The sequence below is a fragment of the Emys orbicularis genome, chromosome 1 (genome assembly GCF_028017835.1).
Source record: "Emys orbicularis isolate rEmyOrb1 chromosome 1, rEmyOrb1.hap1, whole genome shotgun sequence".
NCBI lineage: Eukaryota > Metazoa > Chordata > Testudines > Emydidae > Emys > Emys orbicularis.
In genome coordinates, this window is record NC_088683.1 from 77,495,445 (window position 1) to 77,512,408 (window position 16,964).

General features: G+C 39.3%; 1 protein-coding gene across 3 annotated transcripts in view; it reads right to left on the reverse strand.

Moving 5' to 3' along the window:
* Window positions 1-16,964, reverse strand: part of PPFIA2 (PTPRF interacting protein alpha 2) — a 627,181-nt gene that overhangs the window by 68,809 nt on the left and 541,408 nt on the right. For all 3 annotated transcript variants that reach the window (XM_065422644.1, XM_065422656.1, XM_065422651.1), the window contains 3 exons: window positions 6,396-6,633; window positions 2,449-2,478; window positions 68-198 (listed from right to left, as the gene is read on the reverse strand). In XM_065422644.1, the coding sequence (XP_065278716.1) occupies window positions 68-198; window positions 2,449-2,478; window positions 6,396-6,633 (399 nt within the window). The remainder of the gene's footprint in view (window positions 1-67; window positions 199-2,448; window positions 2,479-6,395; window positions 6,634-16,964) is intronic.

Here is a 16,964-nt window from a genome sequence, read left to right on the forward strand (position 1 = left end):
ATATACTTTTAAAAGGATATAAAGTGGTCAAGTTGTGAATTTCTGACTCATGTTATGAGCTTCTTACCTTCTGGCATCATTGTGGTATGAAGAAGGAAGGGTATGAGTCATCCTGATGGCTCTGGGTGTTGGAGGAGGAGAGGTTTCACATTTTATTGTGGCTTTATCTTCACGTCCATCTTCTTCTACCACTGCAATCTACCAATCAAATATATCAGTGAGAGTATGCATCAGCTTTTCAAGACTTCTGGAAATTTCAGCAAGTATTTCAAGTATTTGTCAAATGATGAGATCTGGAATCAATTGAAATTATCTGAGCAAATGAGCAAATGTTAGGATTACGTAAAAACCCCATGAAAGTATTAGGAAACAGACCAAATGTTCTAACTGTGCCAACCTAAAATGTATATTATAAATGAAAGAAATCACTTAGAAAAGCAGACTGTTCCTATTATGCAGAATAGACTTGATCCCGCAAAGACCTTAGCATACAATAACTTTATGCAGAAGTAGTCCAATTGAACTCAATGGGACTACTCATGTGTTCAAAGTTTCTCATTCTTGTCCGACTAGAACAAGGGTGGTCTAACTAGTGGTCAGAGCAGGTGTCAGGCCTAGTGGTTGGAGGAAGCATCAGGCCTAGTGGCTAGAGTCAGAGCCATAGTCAGGAGTCAAAGCTGAAGGTCAAACTGGATGGCAGGAACTGGATACCAGCGCCAAGGGTCAAGCCATAGGACAGGAACTAGAGTGAGCTGGGTATCAGGTGAGGAGGGGTTCAAGGCAAGGACTCAGTGCAAGGCAGGAGCAGCAGGAACAAAGTAACACAAGACTAGTCACAGTGGTGGGCATGAACATTGTGAAGCCAGTGAGCTGCTGCCGGTGTAAAAGCCAGCCTGCTGACCTCTGCAGCCAATCAGGCAGCATGGCTAATAGACTCATAGACTTATAGACTTTAAGGTCAGAAGGGACCAATATGGTCATCTAGTCTGACCTCCCGCATGATGCAGGCCACAAAAGCTGACCCACCCACAACAGAATCTTCCAGCCTGCGACCCCCTGCCCTATGCTACGGAGGAAGGCGAAAAACCTCCAGGGCCTCTGCCAATCTACCCTGGAGGAAAATTCCTTCCCGACCCCAAATATGGCGATCAGCAGAACCCCGAGCATACAGGCAAGATTCTACAGCCGGACCCTCATTTTACCCGCGATGGCACGTTAATGCCTAATTGACTAAAATCACGTTATCCCTTCAAACCATTCCCTCCATAAACTTATCAAGCCTAATCTTGAAGCCAGAAAGGTCTTTCGCCCCCACCGTTTCCCTCGGAAGGCTGTTCCAAAATTTCACCCCTCTGACGGTTAGAAACCTTCTTCTAATTTCAAGCCTAAACTTCCCCATGGCCAGTTTATATCCATTCGTTCTCGTGTCCACATTACTACTGAGCTGAAATAATTCCTCTCCCTCCTTGGTATTAATCCCTTTGATATATTTAAAGAGAGCAATCATATCGATCCCCATCTTTTCCAATTTAACCAATAATTCCTCGTGCGGCACAGTATCAAACGCTTTACTAAAATCGAGGTAAATTAGATCCACCACATTTCCTTTATCTAGAAGGTCTGTTACTTTCTCAAAGAAGGAGATCAAGTTGGTTTGGCACGATCTGCCTTTCGTAAACCCATGTTGTAATTTGTCCCAATTGCCATTCACCTCAAGGTCCTTAACTACTTTTTCCTTCAAAATTTTTTCCAAGACCTTGCATACTACAGAAGTTAAACTAACAGGCCTGTAGTTACCCGGGTCACTTTTTTCCCCCTTCTTAATCAGACAGGCCAGCTATACCGGTGAGGCTGCCTGGAGACTAGCTCTGCTGCAAGCCCTGATTCCTGACACTCATGAGTTAAGACTGTGCAGGGTCAAGTCGATTGTTTTCACAGCTTGTTTATGAAGGGATCAAATTTCTAGATCATAAGCGTGAAGGAAATGGAATGGAATTTTGTCACAGTTTTTGATGGCTTTACTAATCTCTCTTATACCAACAGAATTATGACATTCTATCCCAGTTATATACATAGCTGCATATTGTACCAGCACAGACAAAGCTCAACCTTAAAGATTATGGCTGCTCCATCAATAAGAAGAGTGAACAAAATGTTCTGTGAAAGTACTCAGAATGTAACTACGCTTGGTTTATGATGGAGTGTTTCTTAATGGTTGCACTAAAAGATGAATTATCAGATAAAGTCACCTGAGAAACTTAACTCCTAACACTGAATTAATTGTTGATTTTCACTCACAAGCATTTTCAAGTTGGAATAAAAATGAAAATACATTTTTCCAATTGTTTAGATAAAATGACATAAAAGTTTCATAAGTAAAAGGCATGAAGAAATGAAAAAAATATGTTTAATACAGCTATCGTATCATTAAAATATCGAGTGTCATACCTTTCGTCGATGTTTCCTTAGATCACTTGGCTTCGGTTGATGAAAAAAGCAACAACAAAAAAGAATTATTAGTAAACCTTATTTGACCAAAGAAACACTCAGACTACACATATATATTTATTCTGACATAGAAATAGTGACAAGAATACCTATTCATATTCTCCAGATGCCCTTGACATAACTTAATACCTTCTGAGTGCAGTAATTTAGAGAACCCACCACAAAGCCCTGCTTTCCTGCAAATAATAAGCCACTCCCACAAGTCCCCTTCATTTTCATGTGCCTGGAAAGAAATAAAGTTTTCAGACATGATATAAAAGTTTCATTTTTAGTTCCTTTCCCCCTATATCTCCCATAAATCCTCCCAAAAGAATCAACAATAATAAAAGGATAATGCTTTCTTGCAACTCTCTCCTGTTTAAAACTTTTTAAACATTTCACTGAAAAACAGATATGAGAGCAAAACATCACACAAACTGCAGTACATGACAGAGGGAAATTTCTCTCCTGTTACGGTAAATCTGAATGAATATTTTTGAGTACCTGACATTTTCAATAATTCATCAAAAACACCAATCCTCTTTACCGCAGGCATTATCTCACTATGGAAGTCTACTAGAACATACATTGTTCAACCGCTTAACACTTCTACTTTAGGCAAATGTGTCACTCTGTGATATACAGCTAGAGCTCAACAAATCCTGCAGAGTTTGTTTTATGCAAGTTTACATAGACCTGTCCTGTGAAATCTGGCTGCAGTTATTGGCATCTAGCCAACTCCTATAGGTTTATTTGGAAGTTTGTGTACTATAGAATCTAAACCTCCAAGAAAAAGAGTACTTGTGGCACCTTAGAGACTACAAGTACTCCTGTTCTTTTTGCGGATACAGACTAACACGGCTGCTACTCTGAAACCTCCAAGAGGATCTCCCAACTTAACCCTTCCACCCAAAGAGAGTTTGTCAGTCTGTCCTATCCATCCCCAGGCAGCCGGAACAGGCAAACCATACCTGCTGAAATAATTACATATTGAGAGCGGTGGCAGTAGCATTGTAAAATGCTCAGTGTATTATTTGCTAGAGACTCCCAATGGATTCCATAACTACCTGGCTAAGTCTTGTAGTGGGGGAAATGCCTCTACTCCTTCGTCTGCTGGACTTTTGTTTGCAGTTTTCATTAGAACCGAAATGTGAATCTTTTGGACAACCCTTTTCAGAGCACTTTCCCCACTCATTTAGTTTAGTTTCAGAATAATTTTTTTGAAATGATTCAATATCAATTTCATGCTCATTGGTGGAACACAAGTGGTTTAAGGAATATTCGAACACACTATATGCGGTTTAAATATAATACAGGTTAAATGGAATGTGGGAAAACAAGTCATCCCATGCAACTGGCCTTGAAAAGCATATACAGAGAAATGCACAATGTGCCACTTCTATAAAACAGAAAAAAATCACCTAAAACACCTTGAAAAATAAGTTTTAAAAGGTTTTAATATCAATAATGGCCTTGTAAGGCATTTGCTCGAGATTTAAATCTGACCTAGGATTAACAGCCTTCAACCCTGCCTCAAGCTATGTTTTATTAAATGGATTATTTGAGACTTCATTGCTTATAATAAAAATCCTATGTAAATTGGTTCCAATACTTTTTACTAATTATTATTAATTATTATTTCTATTACATTGGTACTCAATGGCCCTAATCAGAGAAAAGGGCCCCACTCTGCTAGGCACTGTACAGAGACAATAAAAACCCAACACAACTTAGTCTTTCCTCCAAAAGCCTTACAACCCATATATAGAATCATAGAAACAAAGGACTGGAAGGGAGGTCAGTAGGTCATCTAGTCCAGTCCCCTGCACTGAGGCAGGACAAAGTATTATCAAGACCATCCCTGAGAGGTGTTTGTCTAACCTGTTCTTAAAAACCTCCAATGATGGAGATTCCACAACCTTCTTAGGTAATTTGTCCCAGTGCTTAACTACCCTTACAGTTAAGTAGTTTTTCCTAGCATCTAACCTAAATCTCCCTTGCTGAAATTTAAGCCCATTACTTCTTGTCCTGTCCTCAATGGATAACGAGAACAATTTATCACCTTCCTCGTTATACCAATCTTTCATGTACTTGAAGACTGTTATGTCCTCCATCAGTCTTCTTTACTCTTTTCCAGACTAAACAAACCCAATTTTTTCAATCTTTCCTCATAGGTCATGTTTTCTAGATCTTTAATCATTTTTATTGCTCTTCTCTGGTCTTTCTCCAATCTGTCCACATCTTTCCTGAAGTGTGGGGCCCAGAACTGGACACAGTACTCCAGTTGAGTCCTAATCAGTTCTGAGTAGAGTGGAAGAATTACTTTTTATGTCTTGCTTACAACACTCTTGCTAATACATCCCAGAATAATGTTTGCTTTTTTGCAACAGTGTTACATTGTTGACTCATATTCAGTTTGTGTTCCAATACAAGCGCCCAGATTCTCTTCTGCAGTATTCCTTCCTAGGCAGCCATTTTCAATTTTGTATTTGATTATTCCTTCCTAAGTACTTTGCATTTCTCCTTACTGAGTTTCATCCTATATATTTCAGACCATTTCTCCAGTTTGTCAAGATTATTTTAAATTCCAATCCTGGTCCTCCAAAGCACTTGCAACCTCTCTCAACTTAGTATCATCTGCAAACTTTGTGTTCTCTCTATGCCATTATTGAAATCTTTTATGAAGATACTGCACAGAACCAGAACCAGTACAGATGCCTGAGGACCCCACTCAATATGCTCTTCCAGCTTGAGTGTGAACCATTGATGACTAATCTTTGAGTTGTTTTCCAACCAGTTGTGCACCCACCTTACAGCAGGTTTGTCTTGGCTATGTTTGCCTAGTTTGTTTATGAGACTATCATGTGAGACAGTATCAAAAGCCTTACTAACATTGATATATATCACATTTCCTGCTTCCCTCCTATCCACAAGGCTTGTTACCCTGTCAGAGGAGGATATTAGGTTGGTTTGACATGATTTGTTCTTGACAAATCCATGCGGACTGTTACTTCACCTTATTATTTTCTGGGTGATTACAAATTAATTGATTATTTGCTCCATTATCTTTTCGGGTATTGACGTTAAGCTGACTGGTCTGTAATTCCCTGGATTGTCCTTATTCCCCTTTTTTAGATAGGTACTACATTTGCCCTTTTCCAGCCCTCTGGGATCTGTCCCGTCCTCCACAAGTTCTCAAAGATAATCACTAATGGCTTAGAGATCTCTTCAACCAATTCTTTAAGGATGTATTTCATCAGGACCTGCTGATTTGAAGACATCTTCCTTGTCCAGGTAATTCTTAACTTGTTCTTTCCCTATTTTAGCCTCAGATCCAACTGCATTTACATTGATGTTCACTGTGTTAGTTGTGATCACTGCTAGCCTTTTTGATGAAAGCTGAAACAAAAAAGGCATTTAACACTTAGGCCATTATGATGTTTTCTGTTATTGTCTTTCCCTTCTCATTGAGTAATGGCTCTATCTTGTTCTTGGTCTTCCTCTTGCTGCCAATGTATTTTGTAAAAAAAATTCTTGTTACCCTTTATTTTCCTAGATAGTTTAATCTTGTTTTGTGCCTTGGCTTTTAGAATATTGTCCTTGTGGGTTTTTTATATTTATCCTTTGTAATTTGATCTAGTTTCCTCTTTTTAGTATGACCCTTTTTTGAGTTTCAGGTCATTGAAGATCCTGGTTAATCCACCAGGTCTTTTACCATACTCCCTGTTTTTCCTATGGATTGCCATAGTTTGCTCTTGTGCATATGTAGAGACAACAAAATATGGACAAAACAAATTCTACAAGGGAGTAGACGAGGCTTGGTAAGGACTACGCAAACAGCAAAAACAATTTGATCAGTTTATTTTAATAAATATCATGCTCAAAACTGCCATCACACATTTCCTTACCAGTGTCATGACCCCCATGCGATCCATTTCTCTGGCTGGACTGCGAGGGGTGAGTTTAGGGGTCGAGTGCCCACTAGGAGGAGAAGAGCTTGCAAGCGATGAAGCTGTCACTGATCCAGTGATAGATGTACCTGGGTGAACTCTAGCCAGATTCAAGCCTTCTAGACTGACACTAGCTACTCTGTTCTCTATTTCTTCAGCACGCAGTTCTGTTGATTCTTTTTCTTCTTGAATTAACCTTATGGAGTGAGAAAGCATATGATAATATTCTGGTCAGTGTCAGCTACATAAGGTGTGTTTCAGGCTCTAACAGCAACTTCGCTTCTTTGAATAGTTGAGTATGAACTTACCTTTGCAGAAGTTTTATGTGCGTAGATGTGAGTAAACCCATAACAGTTTGATAAACATTAGAGGAACAAAACTGTATTAAGAATACTGCCTCATAACTATTTATTCATAGTTAAGGCTGCTAATATACAACAATTTAACTGTAAAAACAGTTTGGGTAAAATTTCAAAAGGTCCTCTACTACAGCACCATTAGTAAGCTTGCAAAATACAGGCCCACGTACTTCTGCATACACTTTGCAGGTACAAAAATGTGCTAGCAGACTGGATAAACTCTAATATTTGCAAGTATTAGAATCCGCACCTGCAAAACCTATTGGACCCATATTCTAGGTGCTGATCTAACAGGAAATCAAACAAGAGGATGTGTGAAGTTACCCCCACTGCAACTAACACTAACTTGTTTTATGTATTTAAGCTTTATATTTAGCCTTTATGTTATGTTATTTATACTGCTTCAACTGTCTACAGTTGGTAGCATTTTCCCAGTGATATTCGAAAACCAGTATGACTAATTCATAGCATTATAATTAACTTTTAGTGCTAAGTCTGGATTCCACCCTGCTAGGTGGCCTTTCAAGTGGTGTGGGCTGCCGAAGGCAACACACATTAGGTGATCTTCTGTGTCAGTAGCAGCATATGTCTAGTGCTTCTTTATCTATGTTGAGTAAAAAGAACAAGAGAGCTCGTCCCTCCTATTACTGTGCTATGCCCTATAGACCTCAATCTGCAATATGCAGGACCTCCGACAATTTCCACTGGTTTCCACTCAAAGGGATCCCAAAGACCTTCAGCGTGGCTCTTGAGGATATCTTTGCCTGCTCTCAGGGAGTAAGCTCAATAAGAACTAATAAGGCAGGAAGGCAGATAGTCCTCACCAGCAGAGAAACATGACAAAGAATAAATGGGAGACACAACTTAACATTCACCATTGTGTTTCACTTAACATTCTCAAAAAGCTTCTTTACTCATTTCCTGAGAGTGGTCTGGTTACTTGCTAGTGTTTAATTCCATCTCCTTCCCACCAAAATGATTTCCTCAGTATTAGCAGGGCAGATGCTCCAAACAAAACCCAAATTCCTGTACTGTAAGCCCTGGTCTAATAAATACATGTGCTAGCATGTGGGCTGCACCCACATGAACTCCCAACAGATCCCTCAATCTGGTCCCCAGGGTAAGTTAAAGCAACTCTGAGGTTGAGGGCCAACTGAGTAGGACCCAAGGGGCTATTCTGTCAGACAAGAGATACCCCAGACAGGACCCTTGCAGTGGGCATAGTGACTCTATGCACCCAAGGTTTCCTCTAGGCAGGGGAATCCTCAGAGAACTAGATCTGTCAGCTGTACAGCTGCTTTGTGACACCAGAAAGTCACAAAGTAGCCAGAGCAAGGGACAGTAACTGCCCCAGAGACTTCAGGTTTTCTCTGGACAGTGTATTAAAAAGGGGATGACTCACTACAGGGACCATCTGTTTCTGAATGAATTTCACTACGTAATGTACAAAAGGGCACTCATTTATGAGTAGTTTGTCCTTTCTTCATCCTCATCTGCCCTCTCAGTCACATATGGTCAAAACAATTACACATTTTCATATAGGAGGAAAGGAAGAGATATTAGTATATCTAGAGGCAGAAAGAGCAGATGAAAGAATTGTGCAAGATACAAAGATGGGATCAAAGAAGTCAGTAGCAGCTCCTTAAGTTTTGAAATAGAGACAAACAGGCTGCCTCACAGATGTCTACAGTGTGGTCTTCCTTTCTCTTGTGCATGTTAGTAATAATGCTTTAGTGGAACATGTCTTATTGGTAAATGGGAATTTTTTTTGATGATCTATAATGCAACCAGCTATCTCCAAAATACAAAAGCTATTATAAGAATCTTCTGAAAGGAAATCCTTTATTTGATATTTAAAAAAACAAATTTACTAGGGCTGTCAAGTGATTAAAAAATTAATCGTGATTAATCACAATTAAAAAAATTAATCGCAATTAATCGCATGATTAATCACGATGTTAAACAATAATAGAATAAAAAGTGTAGACGCTCAAAACTATGTTATATGTCTTAAAAATCTATAACTTTTATGGAAAAAAAAAAGAAATACAAAAAATCTGCAAATGAACAGTTAAGGGATGGCTGCAATCACAATTTCCTGCTATCACACAATCTTTCATCACTCATCATAACCCTACCCCAATTTACACTTCCACCCAACCTAAACTTTGCCCTCTCTGTGTTCATTTGTGAGGAAACTTTGCTGTTGGATCTACATAGTTGTTTTTCATGTGGTTTACTACACCTGTAGGAGAGACTTCAAAAGGAACATAGTCCCATGGCACTTTAAATTATATTAAAGTTCTATCAATTTGTCTCATCGTGGTAAGTAGATGTAAGTAAATCCCCACTGGTGTTATGAAATGTGTTGATTACATTGGGCTGGAGTCTCCGTCTGCCAGGGGGTAGGGGGAGTGCATGAGGTAGGTAGGGGAGGCAGGGCCTGAGTCAGGAGAAGGGAGGGGGCCATGTCTGCAGAGGGGAGGAGAGGAAGCATGGCAGAGCATGATGCTCTGTTGGTGAAAGATCTGCCAGCAACTTAAGTTAAAGCTTCCCCTCCCACCAATATTTTAAAATTTACAATGTGGCCAGGAAACTAAGATCAGCTCCTCTCATCCCTCTTCTGCATTGCATCTGAGCTCAGGCTGGGCACAGTGGAGAACTGAGTCCACTGTATTTAGGCTTATGTAACTTTGCCAGTTTGTCTTTTTGACTACATTAATTATTGTGTCTATCAGCAAACATGTTAAGTCCCCCATCATCCAACAGTAATGTTGTAGTATAACACAATGCAACCAAGAAACAAAATACTGTGTCCTGCCATTTTAAGGCATAAACTCCTCTGAACAGTGTTCCTCACTCTGGCCCACCAGAGAGAGGGTTTACCGCAGCCTTGTCAAAAAAAGAAAAAGAAACAGACAAAGGGATGGCTGGCTTCAGATGGAGGGAAAGCCAAACATCCATTTATGATGTCTCTTGAAAACAGGCTAGTTACTCTGTGTGAGCAAGATTGTCAGTTTCTCTGTTCCACTGTTCCTTGTCTGAGCCTGGGAGCTTCCTATACCTATTTCCTCCTCAGGCTGGGAAGAGAGGAAAAGAGAAAGCTTCTTCCCTATTGCCTCTCCTTTACATCCTTGCTTTAATGAGCCCCTATTTAATCTCTCTGCTGCCTACCTTAGTGGGGCATAAGTATGCCCATTCACTGGATCTGTATTTAATATGTCCTTGTAATTCCTTCATTTGCCCTCCCTCTCCAGAAAACCAAAACTAAGGGGTACTTCCCCTCAAATGAGGCCAATGAAACAAAACAAATGCAGTTTGTAAGTCAAGCCAAGAATAAGTTTGAAAATTAGTTTCAAAAAAAATCTGACAAAGAACCTTTTTAATCACCAGAATTGTAAAACTCCTGTTTCTATTTTTTTTCCAAACTAGTCAGGAAAAAAAACACCTACCCTGGGATAAGATGTGGTTTGTGAAATTTTAGGAGGGTTTGTTTCTTTATGGGAAAGATAGGACAGCGATTCTTGAAAAATTGAATTTATAATGAGACACTAGCTTCACCCTTAACTATGCAGTGGCTTCTTCCACCATATAATAGGAAATTTATGGATCTATGTGATTTTCTGTGGTGAAGGTATGAATATGAATTTGAACCCAAATGAATACACAGGACCTTTAGAAAGGTCTTTTAAAAATAATCCATACTAATAGAACAAGAGAAAACACTCAAACCAAATTGTCTGTTTTATCCCCACAAACTAATGAGTAAGAAATATTTGTCCATGAAGGTTGTTGCATTTCGTTTCACTGGAAAATGGGATGCGGCATTTACTCATTCTCATGGTAAAATGACTCTCTTACTGTCAACCACTCCGATGTTCATGCACAGGGCCCAAATACTGCCCTAGGTTGCTCCCACTGTGTTCTTTAATAATAGTTTATAAACAACATACTGCTTCCATTTACTTTCCTATGACCCATAAATATATATTCACGGGGTGAAAAATATCCAGTTCTGAATTGCAGTAATATGTGAACCTGAAAGATGGTGGGCTGAGGATTTAGAGTGAAATGTGAAAATAGAGACATTAAATGAAAGGAGCCATAATGCCTAAAGTATAAAAGAAGCTAAAAGGTCCCTTGCTGAGATCAATCTTCTTGCCTGAAATCCATTTAAGAATTGCCATAAAAGGTCTACAGTATTTTCTGAACTGATATCTGATGAAAGATCTAATGTAGATCATATTCTGGGAATTAAAATAATCTTTTCCATGTTATTAATAAATCTAAATTTTAGATCAGTTTGGATAAAACAGATGATCACCCTCTTACATAAGACATATTGCATGAATAAAAAACATCTTATCTGAGAATATAGCAGTAGGGATATATTACCGATCACCTGACCAGGATGGTTATAGTGACTGTGAAATGCTCAGGCAGATTAGAGAGGCTATTAAAATAAAAAACTCAATAATAATAATGGGGGATTTCAATTATTCCCATATTGACTGAGTACATGTCACCTCAGGACGGGATGCAGAGATAAAATTTCTTGACACTTTAAATGACTGCTTCTTAGAGCAGCTGGTCCTGGAACCCAATTCTTGATTTAGTCCTAAGTGGAGCACAGGATCTGGTCCAAGAGGTGAATATAGCTGGACCAATTGGTAATAGTGACCATAATATAATTAAATTTAATATCCCTGTGGCAGGAAAAACACCACAGCGACCCAACACTGTAGCATTTAATTTCAGAAAGGGGAACTACACAAAAATAAGGAGGTTAAACAGAAATTAAAGGGTACAGCACCAAAAGTGAAATCTCTGCAAGCTGAGTGGAAAGTGGAAACTTTTTAAAGACACCATAATAGAGGCTCAACTTAAATATATACCCCAAATTAAAAAAACAGTAAGAGAACCAAAAAAGAGACACCATGGCTAAACAACAAAGTAAAAGAAGCAGTGAGAGGAAAAAGGGCATCCTTTAAAAAGTGGAAGTTAAATCCTAGTGAGGAAAATAGAGAGGAGCATAAACACTGGCAAATGAAGTGTAAAAATACAATTAGGAAGGCCAAAAAAGAATTTGAGGAACAGTTAGCCAAAGACTCAAAAAGTAATAGCAATTTTTTTAAAGTACATGACGAGCAGGAAGCCTGCTAAACAACCAGTGGGGCCACTGGATGATCGAGGTGCTAAAGGAGCACTCAAGGACGATAAGGCCATTGTGGAAAAACTAAATTAATTCTTTGCATCGGTCTTCACAGCTGAGGATGTGAGGGACATTCCCAAACCTGAGCCATTCTTTTTAGGTGGCAAATCTGAGGAACTGTCCCAGATTGAGGTGTCATTAGAGGAGGTTTTGGAACAAATTGATAAACTAAATAGTAATAAGTCACCAGGACCAGATGGTATTCACCCAAGAGTTCTGAAGGAACTCAAATGTGAAATTGCAGAACTACTAATTGTAGTCTGTAAACTATCATTTAAATCAGCTTCTGTACCAGATGACTGGAGGATAGCTAATGTGAAGCCAATTTTTAAAAAGGGCTCCAGAGGTGATCCTGGCAATTACAGGCCTGTAAGCCTGACTTCAGTACTGGGCAAACTGGTTGAAACTATAATAAAGAACAATATTGCCAGACATATAGATGAACATAATTTGTTGAGGAAGAGTCAACATGGTTTTAGTAAAGGGAAATCATGCCTCATCAATCTACTAGAATTCTTTGAGGGGGTCAACAACCATGTGGACCAAGGGGATCCAGTGGATATAGTGTACTTAGATTTTCAGAAAGCCTTTGACAAGGTCCTTCTCCAAAGGCTTACGCAAAGTAAGCTGCCACGGGATAAGAGGGAAGGTGCTCTCATGGATTGGTAACTGGTTAAAAGATAGGAAACAAAGGGTAGGTATAAATGGTCAGTTTTCAGAATAGAGAGAGGTAAATAGTGGTGTCCCCCAGAGGTCTGTTCTGGGACCAGTCCTATTCAACATATTCATAAATGATCTATAATAATAATTAATAATAATTAATGGAGATATCCCATCTCCTAGAACTGGAAGGGACCTTGAAAGGTCATTGAGTCCAGCCCCCTGCCTTCACTAGCAGGACCAAGTACTGATTTTGCCCCAGATCCCCAAGTGGCCCCCTCAAGGATTGAACTCACAACCCTGGGTTTAGCAGGCCAATGCTCAAACCACTGAGCTATCCCTCCCCCCCCAAAGAATCTGGAAAAAAGGGGTAAACAGTTAGGTGGCAAAATTTGCAAATGATACAAAATTACTAAAGATAGTTAAGACCCAGGCAGACTGCGAAGAGCCACAAAAGGATCTCTCAAAACTGGGTGACTGGGCAACAAAATGGCAGATGAAATTTACTGTTGATAAATGCAAAGTAATGCATATTGGAAAGCATAATCCCAATACATATAATATGATGGGGTTTAAATTAGCTGTTACCACTCAAGAAAGAGATCTTGGAGTCACTGTGGAGAGTTCTCTGAAAACATCCACTCAATGTGCAGCGCCAGTCAAAAAAGCAAACAGAATGCTGGGAATAATTAAGAAAGGGATAGATAATAGGACAGAAAATATCACATTGCCTCTATATAAATCCATGGTACGCCCACATCTTGAATATTGTGTGCAGATGTGGTCGCCCTATCTCAAAAAAAGATATATTGGAATTGGAAAAAGTTCAGAAAAGGGCAACAACAATGATTAGGGGTATGGAACAGTTTCCATATGAGGAGAGATTTATAAGACTGGAACTTTTCAGCTTGGAAAAGAGACGTGTAAGGGGAGTAATGATTGAGGTCTATAAAATCATGACTGGTATAGAGAAAGTAGATAAGGAAGGTTTAGAAGGGGTAGGTTTAGAAGATAAAATAAAAAAAGAACAAGTTAAAAATCACTTCGAAAAATTAGATGCCTGCAAGTCACCAAGGCCTGATGAAATGCATCCTAGAATACTCAAGGAGCTAATAGAGGAGGTATCTGAGCCTCTAGCTATTATCTTTGGAAAATCATGGGAGACAGGAGAGATTCCAGAAGACTGGAAAAGGGCAAATATAGTGCCCATCTATAAAAAGGGAAATAAAAACAACCCAGGAAACTACAGACCAGTTAGTTTAACTTCTGTGCCAGGGAAGATAATGGAGCAAGTAATTAAGGAAATCATCTGCAAACACTTGGAAGGTGGTAAGGTGATAGGGAATAGCCAGCATGGATTTGTAAAGAACAAATCATGTCAAACCAATCTGATAGCTTTCTTTGATAGGATAATGAGTCTTGTGGATAAGGGAGAAACGGTGGATGTGGTATACCTAAGGCATTTGATACGGTCTCGCATGATATTCTTATCGATAAATTAGGCAAATACAATTTAGACTATAAGATGGGTGCATAACTGGCTGGATAACCGTACTCAGAGGCCTGGTCTACACTACGACTTTAATTCGGATTTAGCTGCTTTAATTCGAATTAACGCTTGACCCGTCCACACAACGAAGCCATTTAATTCGAATTAAAGAGCCCTTTAATTCGATTTCTGTACTCCTCCTCGACGAGAGGAGTAGCGTCAAAATCGGTATTGTTAATCCGAATTAAAGTTAGTGTGGCCGCAAATCGATGTTATTGGCAATTAGATGTTATTGGCTACCCACAATGCAACGCTCTGGAAATCGATGCTACTACGGTAGCTTGGACGCACACCACCGAATTAATGGTGCCTAGTGTGGCCGAATACATTCGAATTTATAAAATCGGTTTCCTAAATTCGAATTATATAAATTCGGATTAATCCTGTAGTGTAGACATACCCAGAGAGTAGTTATTAATGGTTCCCAATCCTGCTGGAAAGGTATAACAAGTGGAGTTCCGCAGGGGTCTGTTTTGGGACCGGCTCTGTTCAATATCTTCATCAACAACTTAGATATTGGCATAGAAAGTATGCTTATTAAGTTTGCAGCTGATACCAAACTGGGAGGGATTGCAACTGATTTGGAGGATAGGGTCATAATTCAAAATGATCTGGACAAATTGGAGAAATGGTCTGAGGTAAACAAGATGAAGTTTAACAAAGACAAATGCAAAGTGCTCCACTTAGGAAAGAACAATCAGTTTCACACATACAGAATGGGAAAAGACTGTCTAGGAAGGAGTACGGCAGAAAGGGATCTAGGGGTTATAGTGGACCACAAGCTAAATATGAGTCAACAGTGTGATGCTGTTGCAAAAAAAGCAAACATGATTCTGGGATGCATTAACAGGTGTGTTGTGAGCAAGACACGAGAAGTCATTCTTCCGCTCTATTCTGTGCTGGTTAGGCCTCAACTGGAGTATTGTGTCCAGTTCTGGGCACCACATTTCAAGAAAGATGTGGAGAAATTGGAGAGGGTCCAGAGAAGATCAACAAGAATGATTGAAGGTCTTGAGAACATGACCTATGAATGAAGGCTGAAAGAATTGGGTTTGTTTAGTTTGGAAAAGAGAAGACTGAGAGGGGACATGATAGCAGTTTTCAGGTATCTAAAAGGGTGTCATAAGGAGGAGGGAGAAAACTTGTTCACCTTAGCCTCTAAGGATAGAACAAGAAGCAATGGGCTTAACCTGCAGCAAGGGAGGTCTAGGTTGGACATTAGGAAAAAGTTCCTAACTGTCAGGGTGGTTAAACACTGGAATAAACTGCCTAGGGAGGTTGTGGAATCTCCATCTCTGGAGATATTTAAGAGTAGGTTAGATCAATGTCTATCCGGGATGGTCTAGACAGTATTTGGTCCTGCCATGAGGGCAGGGGACTGGACTCGATGACCTCTCAAGGTCCCTTCCAGTCCTAGAATCTATGAATCTATGAAGTGTTGTTTACTACTTCTCATAACACAAGAACGAGGGGTCACCAAATGAAATTAATAGGCAGCAGGTTTAAAACAAATAAAAGGAAGTATTTCTTCATACAATGCACAGTCAACACAACCAAATCCTTGCCAGAGGATGTTGTGAAGGCCAAGAACCATAACAGGATTCAAAAAAGAACTAGATAAATTAATGGAAGATAGGTCCATTAATGGCTATTAGCCAGGATGGGCAGGAATGGTGTCCCTAGTCTCTGCCAGAAGCTGGGAATGAGTGACAGGGGATGGATCATTTGATGATTACCTGTTCTGTTCATTTCCTCTGGGGCACCTGGCACTGGCCACTGTCGGAAGACAGGATACTGGGCTAGATGGACCCTTAGTCTGACCCAATAGGACCATTCTTATGTTCTTATGTTCTTAAGAGGGTGATCATTTCTTGGTGGACTCTCCTGACTGAATAACTTTCCCTGAAATTTACAAAAGGGAATATGAAAGTAGCAAATCTGACCATTAGTTATAGGGGTATCTTTACAAGCCAATTTTTTGATGAGAGTCACTCATGCTTCAGGGCATCGGCTGATAATTGGTGTGTGTGGGGGGGGGAATAAAAATTTTTCTTCTCTCAGTCAATCTACAATACTACAAAAATAACTAAGTGTGTTATGTTTTTTCTCTCTGTTTTGCTTTCCTCTGAAGCATCAGGTACTAGTTATTGCTAGAGGCAAGATGCAAGACTAGATGGATCAATGATCTGATTCAGCATGACATAAATCCTATCTATATACATTACCTACAGATATGTTCTCTTCTCCAAACCCCCACTATATCAGATAATTGCTTCTTAAAAGGTCAACACTTTAATTTTTAAAAAAAGTTAAGATATTTGTTTAACTTATAATGTTCTGACTAGTCAGGGTCCTGATTTCCTTGTAATAAAAGAAAACATGAATAAAATTCCTTGTTTTCCCTATATTGGGAATATGCTATTTTAGCAAGATTTAAACCTTCCAATAGCAAAATTTTCCATTGGCCTTTTATCTTGACAGAAATGCCGTGAAACAGATTTTAGAAAACTGAAGCAAAATTCTATATGAATCAATAATTCCAGATGAAATTAGTGCAGTTTAATACATTGAGGTTTTTTTCCTTGACTTTGAGCCCTATAACTCGGTCTGGGATATGAATCTCATACTGAATTCCTTCCTGCTTTCATACCATTCTTAGTAACCCAGACCCATATGAGGTGTATTACAGGTGTAACTAACAGCAGGAACCATGCATATCACTGAATTCAAATCTTCAGGATAACAGT